The sequence below is a fragment of the Anser anser genome (assembly GCF_964211835.1).
Source record: "Anser anser genome assembly, chromosome: 15".
Lineage (NCBI taxonomy): Eukaryota > Metazoa > Chordata > Aves > Anseriformes > Anatidae > Anser > Anser anser.
In genome coordinates, this window is record NC_139736.1 from 11,573,585 (window position 1) to 11,598,883 (window position 25,299).

The following is a 25,299-nucleotide window of genomic DNA, read 5'->3' on the forward strand; positions in this document are numbered from 1 at the left end:
TCCCTGTGCAGCTGGGAAGGCAGGGGATGGAAAAAGGGCTTATCTACGGTGACAGCAAGTCAGGAACGTACTGGAACTGAAGTGCACAGGAGGAGCAAGTGGTCAGAAATGGCCTGGATGAGATGCTCTGCAGCAGCAGGGAAAAGGGCGTAAATATGCTCGTGGCAAGTGCCACAAAGGCAGGAGGACCTGCACTTAACAGCTCCAGAAGCCCAAAACAGCGTATCTGAGGAAAACAAGCAACACTGCCCAGGGAGAATGGGGTAGAACAATACTAGCAGAGATCCTCTGCTCGTCCGCACCACAACTACAAAGGATCAAACTAATGAGAAAATCCACCCATCTGCCTTTTCACTTCAGGGAGGTATTAGGAAAAAGTCCCATAGCTCACATTAGGCTCGCAATGAAGAATGTTTTAGTATCTTCTCATCTGGACAGTTTCCCGCACCAGGCAGAAATCTCCTCCAAGTTGAGAGCATGCAATGGGTCCCTACTGCGAAAAATCACAGAAGTCTTAGCAGAAATGGGGTCAGATAAGGTTCTCACCAAATATTTAACAGAAAACCAGATCGCAATCAAGAGATGTAGGAGCTGCTGAGATAAGACACAGCCCCTTCAGAAATACTGATTAAAAAGCTCTCAAAGTATCTAAGAATATGCCAACTCTGCCATCTCTCCAGATCACTCATGTTGCTTGCCACAGAGAGCATGCCTGCTGAAAAAAAATATTTGTAATCCATGTTCTGCTGGCACGCATTGCTCTAAGTCCTTGAGAAAGGACATAACCCAGGTACACAGATTTCCTGAGCTGAAGAGCATCACAAAAATATCAAGGAAGCTTCCCCAAGCGAACCAAGTGGGATTTCTGCCTTGGAAATTTTTACTGTCTGGTCCACACTGCCAAAAAGCATGTCAGCCTTGGATCTGAACACTCAGACTGAATGCCTGGAGACCTGCAGCCAGCAGCCAGCGGTGTATTCACAAGTCTCCTCTCCCCTGCCTTTGCTGCTGGGAGCTTACAGCAAGCAAGGGTGAAGAAGCTCTGTAGAGCCAAGGAGACGTGACAGAAAGGCAACATGTATTAATTATAAAGGATGCCAGAGAAGAAATGCACTGCCTTTCCCTGCATAAGGGCTGAAATCAGAACATCTGGCTGCAGTTTTTCAGACTGCACCAGGACAGCTCACGGTCCAGAAGGGAGACCTAACAAAACCGCCTAGCGATCGCTGGCAGCTCAGAACAATGAAGAAGTGGGATTTGTCCCATTAGATCAGTTCCAAACAGAAATCCCAGTCCGTACTTTTTTAAACCTGTTTGCTCGGATACCCCTGACAGCTATGAGAATCACCAACAATGCGTGGTACCACACAACTGGCTGCAGCAGCAACCCCCAGCTTTGTCCTCAGGATTCATGCATCTCACCTCCTCCTGTAAACTCTTTGACACATCTTTACTCCCACAGAGCAAAACTTACACCTCATGTTGACTGCTTCCTCCCCCTTCCAAACCCTTCCAGCCCCCCAAACCAGCTGTATAACAGAACCAGCAGACGAGATGCTGCAGCGCAGGGATTTTGAGAGAACAGGAAATAAATTAAAATTATTTCCCAAGTCTCACTCCTCCACTATCAGCTGAGAAGCACTCACCGCCTGCAAGGAGAAGCTCAGCCTGTGGCTCAAGCAGCTTCTCCCCAGGCTCAGTCCAGGCTTGCTGCTGGGCACCTTAATTAGCTCCCAAACCACCAGGGGCATGCTGGTGCTTGGGAACCTGCTGAGCTGAGCTAAGCCTCTGTTGCCACAGGCTCACTGGAAGCGCAAAAAGAACGCGTCCGGGAGCTTCTCCCTCTCGCTCATCCCTAGAGTGGCACCCGGGGAAGTTTTCAGCAGGGCACCAGCCCCAGCTCCCCCAGACTTCTTCACGCTCAGCTCCACCTGGCACTGTAGCTGCCTCGGACTGTCAAAAGATGGTTCCTGCTACAAGCGTGCTGGGACCGCGGACCAAGAAGCACCGAGCAAGGACCCTGGCCAACTTGCCTCAGTCGCGCACAGCGCTGTCCAGTCCCCTTTCCTCAGAGGAAAGCATACAAGGAAAAGCAGGATGCAAGTAGCACCATGGCCCCAAGGTACTATTTCTGATTACTAACAGCTGCGAGATAGCCTGCACTTGGAGGAGCCTCTCAACGAGACAACAGTCCTCTTTCTTCAGCGCAGCTATGCGTGTTGCTTGGCAATTTGCAGAGAAGTGAAGACAAACCAGAGTTACTGAGGAGCCGCACAGGAGCTTTAGAAGGAACTCAGGAACCAGCTCTTCAACTGCTGCAGGCTGTGGCTGCCTGGCAGGCTCCACGTCCTCATACAAGTGATGAGGAGGGAGCCAGTCATGTTCTGCTGATGTTCAAAGGGGCCAGGAGTTGATGTGGAGCAAGCACACTGGCACCTCTCTCTTCCACCTGCACATCTCCTGTTTTGGGGCAGGATCTGACAGGTCAGCTTTGGGGGAAGAAGGAAGTTGAACAAGCATCCCGAATAACACAGTGATTTTTTATTGATAAAAGAAACACTAACAAAATGTAAGAAGGACATAGACCTAGGTCTCAGCCAGAGTTAGGCAAGATCCAGCCCAAAGGAGCTCCGACGCAGTTTGGAAGTTAATCAGGTGCTCAGCTGGTGTGCTACAGCCACTGCCACACGTGCTCTCTCCTCCTCCGCACCTCCACCCAGGATTAAACTTCCACTCCAGGCTGGGAGGAAACAAACACCTTACCGTGCAACTCAAACCTCGCCATCCACATCCTGTTCCAGCACCTGCAGACATCCAGCTTCAGCTGCTGAGCTTACTGTAGGGAGAGCTGCACTCACGACTCTAACCAGGCTTCAAAGCTGGTACTTACACAACAGCTACAGAGAGAGGCACAAAGGCCAGAACTCTTATTAAAGACAGAGGGTTTCTCTGTTCAATGAAATCTATAGAATTTAGCTTTCCAACATGTGAACTTTGTACACTACAGTCCCTTGGGGACTGGTGTCTGCATGGATCAAAGCAGGCTTTGGCTGTAAAGGCTTGTGCCTAGCAGAAAACAGCACTTGCCTCTGATTTCTTCACACAGAAGAAATCTCTCTGCACAAAGAATTCATATTAATCACCACAGTCACCAGCCAAAAACAGCAAGAGCACCTTTCAAAGGCCCTGAATAGACAGAGGCTATTAAATAACCAAAGGAATACGAGTGCCGCTGTCTCTCCTACACAAGCTTTAGTGAAAACAGCCATGCGCTGAGCTACACATTTCACTTGGATTTCATTTTGTGAACCAACTATTCAAATCTCCACACGCAGACGAAATACATAATCTATTGCAGTGTCACGTCCACTGTCAGCTTGAAAGACTGTGGTAGGATGTTAGTAATGTGTAGCAGGCATTGTAAAACAAACAAGGAAATGGGATTTTAAAAATTCCAGTACACCCATTTGTGCATCAGCAATACAAACAGCACAGTCCTAAAAAAGGGCAAGGACTGACAGAGCTAAACTGGACTGTTTTCATTGCGTTGTCTCTTTATAATGAAGAAACGGAGTTTGGCAACATTATTAGGACACAAAAGAGTATCTTTTCTGCCCAAAGAGGAAACTCTTTGTCATAAGAATGGACTGCAAAACTCAGATCTCTCACGTCATATTTATCATCAGCTCCTGATCTGCCTGGATTGTTCATGTCTTCAGAGCTGGCTGTTTTAAGTGCTTCCAGCTACAGGGCTGGTTTGACTCCTTCCCCTGAGGAAATAACCACTGCTGTCATGTTTTAACTGCACAATCCTTCCTGCTAGTCAGCAGGATACCTACAGCTGGAAAATTCCTGGGGGCTCTCCCAGGAACAGCCTAATAGTGTGCACATCAGGGCTTCTGCCAGAAATGGAAAGGATGAGTCCCACAAGCACATACAACAAGAATACGAACGCCTCTGTAGCCTGCTCCAAAAAACATACCTGTCTCCTAAAACCAATCTGAGGGTATGAACACACGAACCATTCACTGCGGGAAAAGGCAGGCTATGATCTGGAATTCCTTCAGCTAACTGTTCTCTAGGAACTGCCGAGAAGTACTGTTAGGCCTGCAATGACAATGCAATAGAGCCTCCTCTCATTTATCTGGGGGAAATTACAGGCTTAGCAAGTAGCTGATATACAGCTTCCATGCCTGCATGCTCATGCCTCCCATACGCTAAGGCAGAGATTCTTACACCTTTTAGCCCACCCTGGTCATCCTTTGCCTAGCTCCTGCACGCACACCTCCTCTGGCCTGCCCAAAACCTGTGCCCCAGAGTTCACCAAGCAGACTGAACCTAATCATTCACTAATCCCCATCCCTAAAATATCCTTCTGACTCGACATCCCAGGTCCTCTCTCCCGCCAAACGTCTTGCCAGGGACCCCATCTCTGCCCAGCTCACTCCCTGCAGCACAGGCCACAAGTCTCCAGAACTGCATCCTCCCCAATGCCATCGTTAGTCTCCTCCATTTGCTTCCCCCCAGGAGTTATTTCTCCATTTCAAGGCTCGACTTGTGAGAGCCCACTCCTTGATCTACCTTGGCCAAGTGGCCTTCACACTACTGGCACCAGCTGAGCCAGCAGCATCCTCAAGTCTCCTCAAACTCCTTGTCCAGGAACACTGCAATAATCCATTAAGTCTTTTGCATGAGATGATGGCTGAACCCCTCCACCAGAGGGGCAGAGCTGCCTCTCTGACTAGAAAACCCAGTTAGCGCCACAGATTCTGACAGGAAATTTGTTTGTAAGATGGTTTTGAAGGTGACAGGTACTGTTTTGCCTCAGTGCCACTGAGCCTTGTCCTCATGGGTGAGCAGTCAAGCAGTCACCATGGTGTCCCCAGCCAAGCTCTTCTCTGCTTTCTACCCAGCTGCAGGGAAGCTGAAGCCAAAGAAAAGGACAAACTGAGAAACATCACACTCTCCGAGACAGCCAGATTACAGACTAGCTCCCCAAGAGCACACCCACCGCTAACCAAAGATGAGGGCGGATCCCCAGGGAAGACTCTGTGCTAAAGCACGTTGGCGGGACTGCCATACGAAACACAAGCAAAGCAGGCCAATCTGACAACTTCCCAAACCAAAGACAATGGAAACAACCACAAAAATAAATAAAACTAAGGATAACAGGGGTCTTGAGCTGTTCAGAAGCAGATCACCACAAATTCCCTGCCATTAAAAAGGCTCCAGACACAGATAGATCTGGTCTCTGTTATCTTCCGGGTCATGCACCCACTGGTCCTCTGAGAACTAACGTGTTTTCATATAAAGAGTCTTTGAGCTCAACCTAACTGTGCAAAGATATTTAGATGGGCAAAGTAGCAGTCCCTTCCAGATTTAAACTAATTCCCATGTTGTCCAAGAGGCTTCTACAGATACCTCCCCTAGCACCAGAAAGTACTGGACATCTTTCCACAGGAATATGGCCACATATTGTCTACACAGAGGTGTAGATAGCTTTACAACCACAAACAGCCACGTGTATGCTTTCTCCACACTTCACTGTTCAACTATGGCCCCGCAGTGGTAACAATTCAGCTCCCTGTGAAATTCAGAGTTCAACAGTTCAGGACAAGAGGACAGTGGTTGGGACCTACATGTTACCAAGATCTTGGCTGGGAAACAGCGTAGCTGAACACATCTCTGGGAGAGTCTGCTGAATGCTCTTTGAGACAGGTCAGTACAGGCAGCGCAGGCCCATCCTGAGAAAGCCAGCAGCTTTTAAACGGAGCCCAAGCAATTCTAGGAGGAAGCTTCCTGGATTGCAGAAACACTTCCCTTTGGTCACAGCTAGCTAATCATAAAGGTAGGCCTACAAAACGCAGGCAATGCAGGTGCCATGGCACCAAGATGAGCAGAGGCTCTACAACAAGCAGTGCCCCTGCTCACCGAGAGCCACCTCCCCTCCCAGCCCTCCTCCCACGCCAAATTGCATGAACACAACAATGTTCCCAGCAGGAGTTTCACAGGAGCAGGAGCGCTGATGCTATCAGGATCCCGGATGCTATCAGGTTCAGCAGTTCTTCCAGCAGAGAAGCAAGAATAACTTGTTTAGCACTTCTAAGGAGCCATGCTGCAGGCCAGGGACTAGGAGGAAATTTCTGCTTTAGACAATGGTCCAGAAAGTTTCTCCCATTTTAGGAATCAGCATCAATTCAGGAAAGTGGAAAAAAAAAAAGTGTTCTGTTTTAAAGAGAGTCTTCTTCACAAGCACTGGACACAGCAATAAAGTTTAGAATTTATACACAGTGCAGCTTTCCCACATGCTTGTTCCTTAAATGTAGGTGTTAGCACCAAAAGAAAAGGAGAAAAAGGGAAAACTACCACCCCACACAGGGGGAAGCTGCATTCCCGTTAACGCACTAAAAATGCACTTAGAGCTCTAAGAATGCAGCCCGATTTTTTTTTTCCACTAGAACTTGAAAATAATAAATCAAAGTAATTATAGCACTGCCCTTTCAGAATTGCTTTGCAAAGCTGAAATCAGAGCTTCAAAAGGTTTTTTTTTTACTAGCAGCCAGCAAATCCAGAGAAGCAGAAGTGCCTACTTCAGGCAGCTGCACTAGCCCCGAGACGTGCTTCATGAGCCACCTCCACATGGAAAAATTGCCTGGGTTGAATTAAAGCAGCTTATAAAGTCTTTGTATCTCACTTCCCCCAGCCCTTATTACCTACACATCTGCATGAAATCAGGATCATGCCTTCCAAAAAGTTCACTGGCTGCTGGTGTGGACCCCCACGCCCCATTCTTATGTAACATTTATCATCCAAGAACTCCAGAGCAGAAACAGCCAGTTCATTACTCCTATACTATGGGGAAATTAAAGTATAGCTTATTAAATAAAAGGCCGGCAGTGGAAGCAAGAGCGGAATCCAAGTGCTTTGACTTCCAACATAAAGGTTTTGCGCACTGGGGACTGCTCCCACCCTAACAGGGCAGCTCAGTATCGTCAGCCCCGTTTAGTTAGCAAGGAACGACGTCCGACCACAGATCCTGGTTTCGTGCAGAGGTAGGCAGGGCTCTTGAACAAAGGCTCCTCCTCCATCATCTGAACAGAGATCCGTCTTTTGGTGAACCATGGACAGGGTGGATTAGAAACTTTGTATTTTCAAAAATATTTTTCTCTGCAGTTGACAGTTATGTTAACTTTCAGAAACTCCATCCAGGAATTAAATTTAAAAAGCAATTAGGTATGTTTGCTGCATAAGCTTTAAAGAACAGACAACAGAACTGGGGGCAGCCACTAGCTTAGTGCATGGTATGAAATTTCAGTAAAACACATTCTTAAGTGAACCAGAAACTGTGTTTTCCATCTCCAATCAACCGATCGAGTTCTGAGAGTAGAGAGCTACTAGTTACAGAAGTGAAAACACAGTCCAGAAGCAATTAGTTCTATACCATAATAGCTTAATGGAATTATTACAGCTATTATTAAAAGCAAAACTTGTTTTAATAGCCTTTTAAAAGTCCAATGCAGAGCAGTTAAACCAACAAGAATGGTAAAGTGCTGGTCTTGGGTGATAAACTTGTACTTCCCACCCAAGCACAGCTTGGTTAAAAAACAAAACTAAAAACCACATTTTCTTTTAGAATAGCATTCTAACACAACAAAATGTAAAACCAAGAGTCTGAAAGAATAAATTCAAAACTATATGCACACTCTTTCTAGACTTACAGTCTTCATAAAATATAGCACAAAGTTTGATCTGAAGCTTATGCTGAGTTGTAAATGCAAATGTTTCATTGTTGCTGATCAGTGGCAAGCAAATTTTCATTTGGGATAAACTAACAAATGAGTATGCAAAACAAGATTGAAATAAATCAGCAAGGCTTGTTTTAGATCACTTCAGCCATGCCTGAAGTTTGACAACATAAATACATCCACCCTGGCCACAGAGGCCCTCAGCTCTCCCCACTAGCCCATAGATGGTTTCCTTCTTATTTCAAAGCACAAGGAATGCTCTGCAGGGCAGCACAAGGGAAACTGGTCGCCTGTCCACGTTGTACCTGTATTAGGAAAAGAGGACTTCAATCTCCAAGGCTGCCATTCCAACACTTCACTAGCACTAAATTCACAGGAAACCTAAGGACCTAAGAGACAGAACACGGAAACTTTATCAGGATTTCTAAGGCACCCATGCATTATGCTGATGCTGCATTCAGCTCTGCTCAGGAAAACCTGGATCTAAACAGAAAAGGTTTTCTGAGTTTGGTGAGAGATATTTTTCAAGCACTTTGAAAGAGCTAATTCACTACCTTCCCCAAAATAAAGGCGGCCACAGGCTTCAACGGAAGAGAGGGGCCTAAACAAAAATCCTCGATCAGGATATCCTCCAGTTCGGAGGAATGCACATCTGGATGGGAGCATTGAGCTTGTCTCACTTCTAAAACTACCTCTCCCATTGATCATTAGTGGGCTGTTTATACTCTGCATAAAGCATACAAGCCATTTTATGGTTTTCATACATATCTCCCTGCTGAAACCTCTGAAAATCACTTAAATAAAACTTGACCTTACCCCCAAATCAAGAGCACAACTGCAGAAGCCGTCAGCGCTGCGTGCACAGAGCTGCTGATCAGCCAAAAGCCTCTACTAGAAGCCAAGAGCTTCTGCAGCCTGAATCTTCCTTTATCCATAGAACAAGAAGAATTCTTTTGTCCTATGGTTATTGGAAGCCTGCAATAATGTACCAGCAGCTCAAGGATACCTACCACACATAAGGAAGAGTAAGTTTCAGCCACCTTAACCCTTAATACAGAGGGGAAACTTTGTAGTCTTACTGGATACAGTGTTGATTGGAATGGTTTAAATGTGGTGATTTAGATAAAAAGGCTAGAAAATTTGTACATATGCATTACTAGAATGAAATATATGGGGAAGACTCCATTGACCACATTTGGACCGTTCTTTTTACAGCTACCCAAAACAGTCTGTACCTAGCAGGAAACATACAGACAGGGTTTCTGGGCAGTAAATCCTCCTAACAGCCATCTCTCAATAGCCTGTTTTGAGGTGGTCATTCACCCCAGAAGGGGCTTTAGGTGGGCCTCAATTCCACGCAGACTCGCTATGTAAATGTCAGATAGAACTTCTCTTTGGTGGCCCGGATGCTCCCATCACAGGGAACACAAAAATCCAGTGACCTGGGTGATGTGGAAAAAACAGGTACTATTTGAGGGGAATCGATGTTTGTTTGTTTGTTTAATTTCATAAATCATCTTGCTTACAAAACATACAGCCATGAGTTCCTCTCCTTTGTTGCACACAGAATGGTTTCCCCACACCCAAAAGACGAACCAAAAAGGGAACAAGAGAGAAAATTGGCTATGTGGGGCAAGGAAGTGAAAGCAATATTCAAAGCTATCAGAATATATAAAACAAAACTGAGATTTCACCTGTGGCAGCATTGTCTCAATGGTGATTAATAAGAGATGTTAGATATGCTCATCGCCCAAGAGCTCCTGTACCCCTCCACATGCCCACAAGCCCAGGACTTACACTGCCATGCCACCGACAAACTCCTCCGTAGCCTGGCAGTAGATTGTGATGGCAACACGGGCATCCGCATCGAACGTGAACTCCAGGCTGTACAGGACTTTCTGCTTCCCATTCTCCTCAGTAGGACTGTCAACATCATCTTTATACCTGAAAGACAATGCCAGAGGATTAAAACATAAGGCATTCATTAGTGACGAAGTTCACTCTGAAAATCGGGACAAAAGTACTCCAGTCTAGGTGTCCTGGGCAGGCAAGACATCATGGGCTTCCACAGTGCCCAAGAGATTTCCATTCTTTCCTCTGAGGAGACTTCTTCTGAGATTTGTCCAAAGTTATTATGACAGGTATTAAGTTATTTGTCCAAAGTGAATTACGCAGAGATGATGTTGAGGGATCTTACCCAGTCTTACAGCCATGGAAAGAGCCAAGGTGACCTACTGAACACCAGACGTTAGGAGAAGAAACGTTCATGACTGAAGCTTACATACATTTATTATATAAATAAAAATTAAACATTCGACTGCAAAACAGACGCATGATAACCAAATTCAAAAATGAGTTTACACGGTATTTCAATAAACATAAGAGGAGTCATAACTGGGATTTGGGCTACTGGACAGCTGGATCTTACTGTGCAGCGGCTGATCACCACCGCAGATTACTCCTTCTCCCTGCCCCAGTAAAACAGGCGGTACGAAGCACACAGGCTCCAGGGCAGCGAGGTACGGCACCGGATGAGCAGTGAGCTCCGGCATGCCAATGGCCAGGGAGACCAACAGGTCCTGGAACAAGCAGCAAATGCAACGTACCACGTGGAGAGCTCCCCGCCCCTGAGCTCTGTGTGACAGGGGGAGGATGTGATTCACCGGCAGAGCAGAAGCAGATTCTTAAATGTAAGTTCGAATCCCACCGTAACCCTGCAACTTCAGGTACCACAGTTAGGTCGTGTGCTGTGTAGGAATGGTGAACGCAGCAGGTTGGCTTTGAGGAGCGTACAACAATACCGCTTTGTTGCCCAGTCCCACTGTCCATCAGTGGCAGCTTCACTGCCAGGACGCCTGGGTCAAAGCCAGGCAGCTGAACTACTCAGAAGAAGCTTGGCACCATCCCTGACTTCACAGTATCAGTCAGCCTCTCCCTTCGTTAAAGAGCCTCCACAAACACGCTGCACTGATGAAAATAGCCAGAAATGGGCTAGGCATACCTCCATAATTCAATCTAAAAATTGTCAAGGGAATCCGTATTTACCAAGTTCACTGAGATGTAATAACCGCTGCCTAATTAAGAGGGTTCCAGCACGAATTTTACTTAATGTGCTGAACAAGAATGAAATGTTCAGCTCCAGCAAATTAATACAGAAGGTGCAAAATAAAGTTTAAGAGCCATATAATCAAATGCCTTACGTAAACACTTGTAACAACGTGACCTCAATGAATCAGCCTCACTACGGCATACACTTGCATTCCTGTCTGAAGGAGTTGGAGAGCTCAAAACAAGACTTTTGCCAGACATTCACCTAGGTCAGAACAGTAAATCAAGCTGGAATATACCCAACATGCTAGTATAAAAAAAAGACAAAACCCAAGAATTGGTAGTCTAAACATCTGCAGCAGCCAAGATACAACAGCCAGTTATAGAATAAGCTTATTCTCACAGAAGCAAGCATTATTCAGAGAATAAAATCGTGGCACTTCAAGGAGGTACACAAGAAACACTCCAGCCAGCAGTGCAGGTTTTCATAGGAAACACAGAGTGTAGCTTCAACATTTTGAGCTGGATCAACCCAAGAAGACAGAAGGCAACAAACCACCCACAAGTGCTGCGCGTGTCCAGAGAAAGCAGCAGCACAAGCTGCAAATTACCTCTTTCTCCACTGCCCTCCTCTGATCCAAGGCAGGCAGCAAAGGGCAAGAGGAGCAGATCTCCAGAAGTAGGGTAGGGGAGAACCAGCAACTGTTGCAGGCAGCCACTGATGACAGTTAGCTCAAAGACCTTTTCTCATTGCACACATCGGTAGGAAGGCATAAGTTACAGATCAACAACAGGTCTAAATACCCAGAACAGCCTCAAATAACAAGGCAGGAGACCTGGGGGAGGGCAGGTCCCACAAAAGCAACATGTCAATAGTAAAACCGTTGGCTGTTTTGTCTTCTCAGGGAAATCATAAAGAGCATACAGGTTCTCAGACCACTCTCCTGCTCCCAGCTTCACCTCTGCACCTTCTTGCCAGCATTCAGAACATGCTCCCACACTTTCAAGGAGAAAATGGGTGAAACCTAGACTAGAAAAGATCTGGTGCCCTGGATAACCCCTGAGTGCTGACTGTAACCGAGTACCTGCTGAGAAGTCTGCTGTAGGCTGCATCTGCGGCAAAGTAGTAGAGCCAGAGCCCTGTCTGCCTGGAGCAGCATCACCGGAGCAAGGGGCAAAGCACACGTGTCTGAACAGCGACAGCCACGGTAAGGTTGCATACACATCTTCCCATCATTCGTGCCTGGTGCTGGTGGTCAAGGAGAATGTCAGCCACGTAACAAGGACTTCAAGATTAAAAAGTCTGACCAACAACTTGGTAGACACACAGTATAAATGTTAAGTACTGTGCGACTTAGCATGAGATATGTGCATAAATGGATTACATCAGTATCAGGGCAATCACCAAATGAAGGATGAACTGGCTGACATCTCTGTGAGCATTCACATTGTTGTGCCACGATGATCTACTCCAAGTCCAAAGACCACACTGAAGAAGAGCGCAAGTTGGGATGCAACTGCTCCGGGAAACACACTGCCTCGTGAGCTGGCCTTCCTCCTGCAACTGAAGTGCCTCCACTTTGGTGAGCCTGGACCAGCCCATCAGGTACTTCAGCTCTGAACAACAGCCTTCAAGCCAGGACCAAGAGGGGCACAAGACAGACACGAGACTATCTTTTACTGCCAGTGGTTAACAGCAAAACTCGTGCTACCCTCCTCTGAGGCTCCCAGAGCCTCATCCTGCTGGGGAAGTTAAGCACTCACATGAGGCATCAAAGACTCAGAACTTCAACACCAATATCCACAGGATTTTTGCTTCTCTCCAAAGCTGTTTTAAATATTCAGGATTTGGCAAGGCTCAGGATTTTGTCTGGCCAGAGCAGGGCAGAAAGCCAGGGTGAAAATTTCCTCATGTTCCTCCACAAAGCTCTGTACTCCAAATTATGGATCAACACCCTGTTCAGACATGATCAACGGATTTTCAGTTAAACACAAGCAGAACCTAATGGCTTGCAAGGACCAAACGGCTTGATAAACCATCAAAATCTGCCTGGTACCTAAACCCTCAGCTCAACATTACTTTATTTGGTGAAGGAGGTGAAAATTTAACTGCTTCCAGAAAGAATCTCCAAGGTCTAACCACTGACTGCCTATAAATCAAGATGGAGAAGGCACAAAGTGTCTTTACATGTACGGAGGGAGAAAGGAAAAGTCTCCAGTCCACATTACTGGAAAAGCACAAGACAGAATGTGCCCTTGCGGACTGGCAATTAAAATCCCATTCTGGGTCTACATTGTTATAAAATGAAATAGAGTAACGGTGGTGGTGCTGTCGTCAGCGCTAACACAGCAGCACAAGAGCCTGTGAGAGCCCATGAGGCTGAGAAAGAATCGACAGTACTGGGAATTACAGGGATGCAAACCCCGTCAGTGCAAAGACACTGTCAAGGTACCTGGACATTACATTCCGAAGAGCCCAGGAGCTGCAGCTCTGCTTGGGAGGACAGGACGTGAAATCACAGAAAGCAAAGCGACAGAACTGCATGTACTACACCCGCCCAACTCCTCCATTCACAGCAAGCCCTCTCCCTTTGAAAAAAAAGCCACTTTCCCCTCAGCTTCCAACAGATGTTGTGCTGTGTATGCGGACGTTTGAAAAGAGAACGAAACGCCCTTTCCACAGCAAGTCCTGGGAGGAAAGGGAGACTTTTGTCTAGGGAAGTACTTCCCACCCTTTAGCTGAAAAAGCTGGACAGCATTCGGAGCAGTTCATCAGTAGTTACTTCTTCAGACATTCCTCCTTCTTTTCCTGTTCAATCAGTTTTGAAACCACTGGTATTTAAAAAAAAAAAAAAAAAAGATACAAACAAACTCATGTTTTGCATTGTTATGACTCGAATTACTCACATTATGCCGTGCTCTCAGAATCACCTTGGCTGAGCGCTGAAGCTGGCCCCCTGCCAGTACTCCAGCCCTGCGCCCGTGACACAGAATTCAGAGAGACTCGAGGACCTTTGAGAAATGCTTTGGCTGGCCACCTGCCCGGCCGCTCCGACCGAAACAAAGCACTGTGCGCGGGGCCCCTGTTCCGCAGCCATATGTTTGGGAGCGGGCAGCCCAAGGGCTGTGTTAACCATTGCACTTAACCCAGAACTCACATTTTTGCTGGTGCTGCTTCACATCTCAGTCTTAAGCAGTGAAAGGTAACAGACCTCCAAGATTACCCAGACCTCCTTCCCCTGCTAATGGGACACAAGCCGTTTAAACAAGTACATAACGCTAGGACCAAACTTTAGCTTGGCAGCAGAAGAAACCTGAGGAAGTTTCACTCAAGACCAATCAGTCTTCCCAGCCAGTGACTTGCACCAGAAACAGCTACTTTCTGGCTTGCACAACAATGCAGAATGGAATCTGTCTGCAAGGTTTATTGACCTGACTAATATCTTCCATTTGTGCTAATGATTCCAGGCAAAAACCAAGGTTTTGTTTACCACTCTAGTTTCTTCTCCTGTAGACAGAGACCAGACACTGGTTCTCGCTAGAAATACAGATTACTGAAGTCCAGGGATAAGGAACACATGAACTACATGAAAGCTCTGGTGAAACAAAGATTTGGGATTCAGCTATTTGTTCAAAACCTTATCAAATGCAGTTTAGCCCCGGATACCAGTCGCTGGGTTGAATGAAACAAAGAGTTCAGGCAAGAACAGTACCTCACAAGACGGAGAGAGTCTTTGCGGATATTCACCAAACTTCTCAGTGTCTTCACAGGCTCATGTGGAGCTGGAGTTACATAGGGAAACTGAAATAAAAATGCAAATAATTGTCTTATTATTGTACAATTGAAGGCAGCAGCATGCTACCTGACAAATAATTTACTCCAATCAAGAAACCTCTAAGTGTGCTCAGTACAGCAGCAGCCACAAGGAACAGTAATAGAGAATTATATTTACGGATAAATAAAGCCTGCTTCAGAGTGAAAATCGTGCCCTGGCCCAGCAGTAGTTCAAACCAGGAGTACGTACTTTAACAAGGGGCGCTTTCACAAGCTCTTTTTCTGCACTCTGAGTTTGCAGTCTAGAAAGCCTCGCTCCCACAAGCTTTTAGTTAGCTTTTATTTCCACTAAAGAAACGACCTCCAGCTCGAGCAGAAGAAATGCAGCTTTCATGTGTGTTACAGCACGCAGACAGCGATGTGGCTGCTAATCAGCATGCCGAAGCTCTGGATTACCAGGGAGAACTCTTTTATTCCGAAACAATGAGGCAAATGTTCCGGGGGGGGGGGAAAGAAAAAAAAAAAGAGACAGGAATAGGGGGGTCTCAGTCTCTTTCACAGTCAAGAGCCCTCCTCTCACAGATTGTCCTTTAAATAGAGGAGGACATGGCTTCGGGCTGGAATTCTCCACGCTGGTCACAGAACCCCCACGGAGGAGCGCGAGGAGAGCTGCGTGCTGCGGGGACCACCATCCTCACAGCCGCACCTCCCGCCTGCTCGGGGCACTCTGAGGCAGAAACGCGCGCTCACCCAGCTGCCAGGTCTGGCAGGCGCTCACGCTGGAAATGCAGGCACACTCCACCTCAGAGCAACAGCACGACACAAAGACAGAGCTCCGGGACGGGCTTTCAGGCTGGAGGTTACTCTGGACGTAAGCAGCAGCCGCACGAGGGTTGTGGTCCCTCGACCACAGAGCTCCCAGGGCCCCGCAGCAGTGCAGAACTGTGTGGCTGATGTGGAGGGGAAGCATCGGGGACCACCGATACACCTGTCTCCTTAGAAATGAGGAATCTGCTGAAGAGGCAGCCAAATGCTGCTCCTGCTGAGCTTTGGGGCAGCTCCAGGACACATCCCTTCAGCACTGCCCGCTCAGGTCTCAAAAACGTATCGGTGGGATGAGAAACAGAGCCTGAAAGAAAACGTGCTGGTTCCTGACAAACATGAGGATGCCACAGAAGGTCCCGTGGCACAGCCACAAGCAGCAGAGAATTGACAGGGTTGGCTTTCACTTTCTTTGCGACCTGACTGCTCAACACTGTGGTCAGTGGCACTGCTGTAAGCAGAGCAGTCAAGACCTCAGTTATTCAAAAAAAGAGAAATTGGCCCAGTTCCACAAAGTAGTTTTGCTGCTGCATGTTTGAGTGTTTTCTCTTGAAGATTAATCAGAGCTGCCAAAGGGCATTACCTTTACATAGGCAAACTATATACCACGACAGCCTCCCTCTCTTAAGCCTATTTGGCAAACGTCCCACTGTGTTAATAGTATTCTCACCCACTCCCCTCTGAAGAAATGACGAAATTCAGTGTGAGGATGTCTGCAAGGAAACCCAGGCGGAGACATGCAGATAATTTAACTCTGAGACGCCAAGGTTAGTCCCTACAGCCACAGGCACGCGGGATATTTAACTAATAGTTGCGTCTTCTGCTTTCACTGGAAGTCACAGAGCAAAGGAAAAGTGGTCAGCTTTTAATCGCTGTCCTGCACGGGTCCTGCACACAGACAGCACAGGATATTTGGCAAGCATCCCCAGGCCTGCATAGCACTGCTACGCCCAGAAGAATTTCCATGTGAAGTCCCTCCTTCCTAATTCTGCTGCTCATCTGCACTTCCTGCTTAACCAGGGGCTCCCTGCATTCTCACTTGTCCTCCCCTGCAGAGCCCTCTGAAACAACCACGGTCTTGAGAAGATGAGAAGACCAAGGGCACGGCCTTGGAAGGGAGAACGTGCTCCTCCCCGGTGCAAATTCAAACCATCAAGTCATCCTGCCTCAGTTTCCCCCAGCTGTAAAACAGGATGATACTAAACTCCCTCTGAGCTCTACGAGCACGAATTAACTCACATTCACAGCTTTTGTGAAGATGAGAGCCGTTACATCATTTTTTTCTTTTTCACGTTTTGAAGCTGCAGAAACATCTAGGAAAACAGCCGGCAAAGCAAGCAGCTCTTTTCCCTCTCCTCTCCGGCACTCGGAAAACCTCCAAATGGCTCCTACTCCGTCACCTTTTGGTTGTTTTTAAGCAATTCTGAGATGCAAGAGAAACCTAAAGCATGACCCTTGCATAAAATCCCTACCTGTCCCCCACGACATTGCCGGCTCCCACAAAAGAACAAGCCAGGCGCTGGAGCAGGCAGCTTTTTCCAGTCTCGTAAGATATCTGCGAGCCCCAAAATACCTCCATGTTCCGACTGGGAAATCTGAAGAACAGACTTTCTGAGCAGAAAAGTGTAACATAGACAGAATATAGGAACTTGCCTGAACGGGTCTGTTCCCAAGGAAGTTTAGATCCATGTTCTCGCCAAAAAGGTAGCCCTCGGGGTGAGGGGTGTCGAACTTCTCGCCTCCCATAAAGAAGTGACTTGCAAAGTAGTTTCCTAGAAAAAAATAAAATAATAATAAACACCAGGGAACAGAAAGACTTGGACTTTATGATCCTCATGGGCCCCTTCCAACTCGGGATATTCTATGAAAAAATCTAAATGAATGCTTCCTAGAGAACAGCTGCTCTGTGCCGTTTTCAGTTCACAAGTATAACAGAGCACACGACACGAGAACACTTGCTAGATCTCCCCTTCCCTGCACTACTCAAGGCCACCGCCAACAGCAGAAGCAGAAAAAAATCACCCTAGAATAAATGATTACACAGAGAGCATTCCACTCAGCTTGTTTCCAGAACACAGACAGCTCTTCCCAAAACTTCTCAGTCCTGGTGCATCCTTCCCCCTTTTCCCAGTCCCCCAAGGAGCAGCAGCCTGCTCAGGGACGGACGGCGCTCCCTCCGGCTCCTTCCTGCACAGCCAGAGCAGCTCCTGCTGGGCATCTCCCAGGGCCAGAGCCGCACAAACCCTCTCCTGTGCCTGCTAGAGGCAACGTGCCTAGCTGCTGAATTTGACTAAACACAGGTAGCTCCAAATGCAGAACACGGCCGTCTGGAAGAGAGAAGCCCTGGGACTGACGAAACCAAACCTCAGCTCTGAAAGCTTCACCACGGATTCGTTCCGTTTACCTTTAAGCACTACGGTACAAATTTCAGGAGACGAGCGTGCAAAGGCCACTGGGATTCTGGAGCACAGAATTAACTAATTAACTTTGCAAATTAACTCTGGAGCACGGAATTACCTGCAAAGTCACACCAAACCCATTCAGATGTACGGGAGCACATCTTCCAGATACAGCTTCCTTCCAGAAAGACTTTGGGAAAACACTTAAGTGTCAACTTTCTGGAGTTACATTTTCAGATGGGTCAGTATCCGCAGAGCACGAAGAGGTTCCACCCAAGCCATTTTCCCCGAAGGGTTTTTGTTTGTTTGTTTGTTTTTTGGGGGGGGTGTTAAGCATTGAGCCAAACACGCACTCACTTCCCTAGGTGCGATGCACAGACAGCATAAAATTTGTTTTAAAGCGAGTCACAGAAGCAGCAGCTAATCATCTGAATGGTTGCAGAGGCATTACAGAAGGATTTGCAATCCCTTTAGCTAGGAGCAAGCATAATTTACTCTGAAATGGAAGGGCTTTCATGAATGGTTCTGCTTTTTCCATTAAGGCTTTTTTCCTTTATGCTTCGAGAAAGTCTTTTCTTACTCTGCACAGATGGCAGTGCTTTAACGACGAGTGCTCCCTACTGCTGAGCTCAGCTGACGAGCAGCCAGATGTCTGCGTTATAGAAGCACATCGCTCTTTCCAGATACAGCAACCGACCTCAGCATAGGTCCAGAATCTACCTAGAATCCACGTAAGGAAACGTAGGTGCTCCAAGTGACAGACAACCTTTTCCCAGCCCTCCCAGAAGCAACGAATTAAAAATGATCCAACCTGCAGGCAGTCTCCTAGCACAGCTAGCTCGACCCAAGATACACCGCGGTGGTTTATGCTTAGACTAAGGTTCAGAAAAGCGTGACGAATGCTGGGGGTTAGGAATTAATTTCACATTTCACGTGGGTCAAGTAGGATTGTGTTTTGGAGCATCTCATCTGATCAACCGTGAAGACAACGCTCGCGCAGGATGTCTCGGAACTGCAGCAGCTGACAATCAGGGATCGGAGTCAGCTCACTCCTCACGCGTGGACACATTTGGTACTCGGCGAACGAGACTTTGTGGGGTTCTTCCCGTGCTTTCCACGTTCTCCACACCACAAACTCAGAGCAGGGCTTTTCCACGGGGCAGTTCCGCAGCCAGAGGACGGAGGGCTGCTCACGGCCACAGACCCAGCGCCTTCGGGAAGACGGCTGCTTTGAGACACCATCCCAAGCAGCCTTTCCAGCACCTTCGGGTGAAAAGGGAGCCAGGCTCTCTCCTGGGGCCAGACCAGCGCCGCGATGCGTAACCAGCATGGTCAAGGCGTGAGGGAGGACGCTGACATTAACACACGCACGGCATCGCGAGCAGAACGTGAATTCACCTCCCTCGCTTGGTCTTCCCATCCGAAATGCCGGCGGCCAGAGCCAGCGCGCTGCCACCGCCCCCACCTACCGCCACCAGCAGCTGAGACTTTGCCCGAGCTGGAGACGAAACGCTTGAGGAAAGCACTTGTGTAAGTATCACACCAAGGACTGCAAGGACGGAGAAACCTCAGGAAAACTTCAGGAAGGAAAAAATGAGGTTTCTTCTTTCTTCCATGCAAATCTGGTCACCAGGACGCCCTGCTTCCACGCACCTGGCACACGACTGACAGAACTCGTAACGGCTGTAAGAACGCATTAAAATCCTGCTGCAGCTGCGTCTCGGGGTTCTGCTTCCAACTCCACTGCAAACACCGCTTCAGGCTTTTATCCGGACCACGCTGCCTCTAGAGCCCCGTTCCCACGCGTCCCCCAGTCTGTACGACACCCTGGCCTGCCTTGTGCAGGACAGCTTTACACAGAGCTCCGTAAATACAGACCCAAGGGGGAAGCTCAGCACCGCTCTCTTTGGCAGGAAAAAAAAAAAGGAAAAAAAAGAAGATCTTTGGATTAACCCTGCACAGAACCACTAAAACCAGAAATCCACCAGGAAAAAGCAGTGACGTGCATGCGAGGAAAGAACCACACCAGCTGGGGGGAACGAGAAACGAAAGACAGAGCAAAGAAAAAACCGTGCCCTTCCTTTAACTTAAACTCTACCCTAAACTTTACTTCCCCAGAGGAGATTGCCACAAAACATAGGAGAATGTCAGGTAAAAGAACAAGAACGGGGGGCGCTGCTAAGGTAGGTAAAGTACAAGTGCAAGAGATACTGCTGCAGGGGAAAACTTGACAGTGTCTGGGGAAAAGGGAAAAAAAATTTAAAAACTACTGGAACATCCAGAACGGCCAAGTCTGGCTCAATAATTTGTCTCATGCAAACAAAACTGGAACCAAGGCTCCTCCGAGGCACCACACCGAACGCACTGCTTACCACCGAGTCCAGCGGGGAGCCGGGCTTTTATCTCATAAAGGAGCCAGCATCTCGCCCTGAGTCCCACTCCGGTGCTGCTGCGCCCCTGCGGCCTCCGTGCCACGGGAACGGCAGCCAGAGCAAAACCCCCGCTTCTGCCTACGATAAATCTGTAGCCCCGTCGACACGAGGGCTGCACGGCAGTACGGCCAAGAAGAGAGCGCAAGTCGATGACAGTTTGGGCTCCCTACCGTTATTAGGGTTATCAGGGAAGCGAACGAGGCGGGCTCCTTTCCGAGCTCTCAGCCAGGCACGCCTGCACCGCGCACGAGGCAGGCGCTGGGCGCAGCCCAAAGCGGTGCCTGGAAGAAGCCCCTCGCCTCCCCGGCACGGCCCCGTGGGGCCGCCGACAGCCACCGCACGGCAACCTCCCCGGAGCGTGGCACTGAGCTGGGTTAAATGCAATCCAGGGGAAAAAAATAAAATAAAAAAAGCCACAGAAGTCACCGCTTTGGGGCCGTAAGCCCTCCAGTCGGGTGCCCGCGAGGACCTGGGGAGAAGGCGCCGCGAGGCAGGAGGGGGCAGCCAGCGGGGTGGGATCAAGTCCGGGCAGAAGGGCCGCGGGAGGAAGGGCGGCAGCCGCGGCGCTGCGTCCTGCAGAGCGGGCGAGGAAGGAGAGGAAGGTATTTCTGTCCCACCTCGTCACAGCACGTGCGGCTCGTGAGCTGGGAGCAAGGCGGTGGACCGGGTACAGCTCGGGTGCTCTTATTTACGATTGCTCTTTCTCTCGTCAAAGCGTGGCGCCCACACAACAAACCAGTTGGCTTTCAGAGAGCTCCAACCCGGCTCCTTGTATCTCCCAGAGGCCGCGCTCTGCAGTTTTCCTGCAAGAGGCTACTCCAGAGGAGGAAAGCCAGCTCCGGGGCACGTGCACCCGCTCCGCGCTGCAGATGAGCTTGCTGGGACGAGAGCCGAGCTGACGAAGGAGCTGCAGGAAACGCTGGTGCACTGCTCGCTGGTTGCTAAAGCGACAGGGGCATCGTGCACCGAGGCTGCACGCAACGCCACGGGTCGTTTTACCGCTTCAAGCACAGAAGCGGAGCGAGGACTGGGAGCTGTTCCCTGTGATTACCCTTTTTTAGCGCGCTTCACGGAGGCAGGAATTCCTCTCTGCAAATGGGCCCTTCTCCAACTCCTGTCCAACTGGGCAGGCATCCGCAATGCTCACCGTCCCCATAAAGCAAGCCAGGAAGGTTAAATGCGCCCGTGATTAAAGAAGGGAAGCGGGTATCACCTCGCGGCGTTTCAGCGGCCCCGTCTCCCCATGCTGCAGGAGGGGCAGAGCAGACGATCCGCACCCAGAACCTCGGAGGAACAGGCTGGGCATTTTCCGAGGCGGATTCCCAACTGCCGCACCGCGTAGCGGTTGCAGCACGGCTGCCGGACGACCTGCCGGTGCCTCCTTCGTGGCCTCGGCTCCTAGGGACCGAGCCAGATTCCACAACCCCAGAGCACGACCGGCCCAGTTGTAACCACGCCAAGAGGCAACAGAGCAGCGACCGTCCGCCACCGCGTTTGCGACCGGCTGTGACTCAACAAGGTGCCATCGCCGGGTGCAGCCTGCCAAAGCAGCGCCTTCCTTCTCGGACCGCTTAAACTACAGCCGGGACACCTACGCTTCGTGCTTGGGTTCCTTTCCACCTGCGCAACAGGGCTTTATGGCTGCAGAATGCGAACCGGCGTCCTCCAAAGCAATCCCAACCACAGACGGCAGCCGAGCAGAGCCGCAGCATCCCGCCCGGGCGCCCGCTGACGGCCCAGAGCGGTTTGGGTTCAGAGCGAAAGGACGCCGGAGGCGGCAGAGAGGCCTCGGCGCCGCACAGGCCGCCAGCAGACGAGTAAGCTCGGGCAGCGCTCCCTGCCCTCTCTGCGTCCTCATGGGTACGGTCTGAGCAGCCCGGGGAGCGCCGGGGCGCCAGGTGAACACCTCGGCACACACCGAAATGCGTCACCCACCTGACGGAGACGCGGGCTCCTTCCAGTACGGCGGGCAGCAGCAGCACAGGGCTCGCAGTGACACGGTCACGTTCGCAATCCTTTACCCGAGAACTTGTTGTGCGGTTTCCTGCGAGCTTCACGAAATAAATCTAACCACACCGCTCACGTCAGGCTGCCACGTCCCGCGCCAGGCACGGCCGATCTTCCAGGCCCGAGTCAAACCCCCTGAGGACCGCGGGACCGGAGGGGCAGTGCCCTTCTCGGCACACTCCAGAGTAAAACCGGGGAAGGAGCTGCCACCGGCACAACCCTCCCCGTTCTGCCAGGGACCTTCTTTCACTCTCCAGCCTAGCAGCGCTCAGGACCTGTTCTTCTGCAGGGAGCGACCTCGAGCTCCAAAAGCCCTTCTCCCTTCCTGAAGTCAACAGAACCCTTGTCAGACAAACCTGAAGAAAGCAAAGAGAAAGGTCCAGCCCAAAGCCAGCGGGCTTTCAGGACGCGCACAAGGAAGTGTAATAGAAAGCTCAGCCATGACTAACAAGCACCCGATTGCCTTTAAAGGAAATATATATTTTTTTAAATCAACTAAAGCAACAGCTGCTTGGTTTTACAAGGGAGGTGCCGTGCACGGAGCGCTTTTTGACAGCACGGCGGACAACAGACCCCTCCTGGGTGCACATGAACAGGCAGAGCGGACCCGACTGCCCTGGTCAGCACCTACAGACACACTGCTGAAACACAACACGCCGTTAAATCCCCGTCCGGGTAATCACAACGGTACAGAAACAACAGGATGAGGATTTCAAAGAAGCAGTTTAATGTTCACCGTATGTGGTAGCAATAATTAATCCGGTCTGTATCTAAAATCCTTTCCAAGTGTCAACAGAAGTCAGGCGCAAGCTCTACGCGTAAGGAACTCGCTAGCAGGGCCCACGACACAACAGACGGAGCTCAGCAGACAGCTCCGGGGCCTTTCCCAGCGTGCAAACCTGCGACAAGGCAAGACACGAGGATGTCGGGACTCTGCTAGAGAAGATCTTCCACCTCCTCCCAACAGAAAGGGGGAACCCGGCTCCCTCCATCGCACGGCCCTGGTGATTTCACAGCCATAAAGCACGGGCAGCACGCGAGCCTCTGAGCGAGGCTACGCCGCACCTGCCCGACAGGGACGGAGGGAGGGAAAGAGGGAGCTCGGGCTGGCGCTCTGCGGCTCTGAGCCTGCAGCAGAACAGAAACACAGGCACTGGTGGGCGAGCGGCCGCCGTAGGAGAAAAGAGCTCCTGAGCTTCGTTCGTGGGAAGGATAAGGACAGCCCTTTAAAAGAGCCAAGCCGGGCCAGAGACGAGGTGAGTCACGGGCTCACCCTCACCTCCCCGGAGCGCTGCTGCTGGCTCCCCAACGTCAGTGCTGGCACCCCAGTGTCGCTGCTGGCACCCCAACCTCACTGCTGGCACCCCAGTGTCACTGCTGGCACCCCAACCTGCTGCTGGCACCCCAAAGTCACTGCTGGCACCCCAACCTCACAGCTGGCATCCCAAACTCACAGCTGGCACCCCAGTGTCACAGCTGGCACCCCAACCTGCTGCTGGCACCCCAACCTGCTGCTGGCACCCCAACCTCACAGCTGGCACCCCAACCTCACAGCTGGCACCCCAGTGTAGGTGCTGGCACCCCAACGTCACAGCTAGCACCCCAACCTCACAGCTGGCACCCCAACCTCCTGCTGGCACCCCAATGTCACAGCTGGCACCCCAACCTGCTGCTGGCACCCCAACCTCACAGCTGGCACCCCAACCTGATGCTGGGGCCCCAACCTGATGCTGGGGCCCCAACCTGATGCTGGGGCCCCAACCTGATGCTGGGGCCCCAACCTGATGCTGGGGCCCCAACCTGATGCTGGGGCCCCAACCTGATGCTGGGGCCCCAACCTGATGCTGGCACCCCAAAGTCACTGCTGGCACCCCAACCTCCTGCTGGCATCCCAACCTCACTGCTGGCACCCCAACCTCACAGCTGGCGCCCCAACCCCGCCGAACTCCTCCCTCGGGAAGCCCGCGGCTGCGAGCGGCTGCCGGGCGCCGGCCGCTGCCCCCGGCCGGAGCCGAGGCGGTGCGGAGCGGCCGGCGCCCCGCGTCCCCCGCCTCCCCTCACGGCGCCACAGCCCCCAGGGGCCGCGGGTACCGGGGGGGTACCGGGGGGGCTCCGAGGGGCCCGGGCCGCCCCCAGGCGCCGCGGAGGCCCCGTCCCCGCGGCCGCGACGCTCACCGGACTTGGGCGGGTAGCGGTAGGCCGAGTTGGCCTGGATGTCGATGTCCTCCACGCCCGCGATGCGCCGGCTGAGCAGGGAGCCCATGGCGGCGGCGGGGCCGGCCGGGGGCGCGGAGCGGCGCGGCGGCGGGGAGCGGCCCGCACGCGCACCCGTACCCCGACCCCGACCCCGACCCCGACCCGCCGCGGCGCGGGGCACGCCGGGAGAGCGAGTCCTCCCCGCCGCGCCTACAGCTCCCGGCAGGCACCGCGCCGGGCGCTGCGCAGGCAGGGGGCGGGGCTCCGCGGGGCGCGGGAGGGGCGCGGGGGGCGGGGGGCGGGGGCGTGGGGAGCGCCCTGCACGGGGCTGAACCCTGCGAGGAGATGGATCCTGTAAGGGGATGCGCGAGGCTGCACCCTGCACGGGGATGTGTGGGGCTGCACCCTGCACAGGGGTGCACAGGGAGCATGCATGGAGATACACCCTGCACAGGCGCATGCACCCTGCCTGGGGATGCACGGGGGCACGGACAGGAACGCGCTGTGCGTGTGGATGCACCCTTACACGGGGATGTAACCTGCATGGGGGGCACGCACAGAGATACATCCTGCACGGGGAGGCACGCTGCACGGGGATGCATGGGGAGTGTGTGTAGGGATGCACTGTGCATGGCGATGCATCCTGCATGAGGATGTGCACGGAGCATGCAAAGGAATGCACCCTGCCATGGGATGCATGGGGAGTGTGCACAGGGGTTCACCCTGACCAGGAAGCGTGCACAGGGAGTGTGCACAGAGATACACCCTGCCCGAGGATGCACCCTGCCCAGGGATGCACCCTGCCCGGGGATGCACAGGGAGCGTGCATGGCGATGTACTGTTCCAGACGCCGAATCCAGCACTTGTTCTTGCCA

The 25,299-nt window shown here is 51.0% G+C and overlaps 1 protein-coding gene across 4 annotated transcripts in view; it reads right to left on the minus strand.

Annotated features, from left to right (window-relative positions):
• MGRN1 (mahogunin ring finger 1) overlaps positions 1–24,607 on the minus strand; it is a 56,455-nt gene extending 31,848 nt beyond the window's left edge. For 2 of the 4 annotated variants that reach the window (XM_083800877.1, XM_083800878.1), the window contains exons 1-4: positions 24,404–24,607; positions 17,044–17,162; positions 14,507–14,595; positions 9,543–9,689 (exon numbers count right to left, since the gene is read on the minus strand). In XM_083800877.1, coding sequence (XP_083657003.1) covers positions 9,543–9,689; positions 14,507–14,595; positions 17,044–17,162; positions 24,404–24,491 — 443 coding nt within the window. In that variant the 5' untranslated portion in view covers positions 24,492–24,607. The remainder of the gene's footprint in view (positions 1–9,542; positions 9,690–14,506; positions 14,596–17,043; positions 17,163–24,403) is intronic. The other 2 variants (XM_083800880.1, XM_083800879.1) reach the window with 2 other exon arrangements.
• Positions 24,608–25,299: the final 692 nt, after the last annotated feature.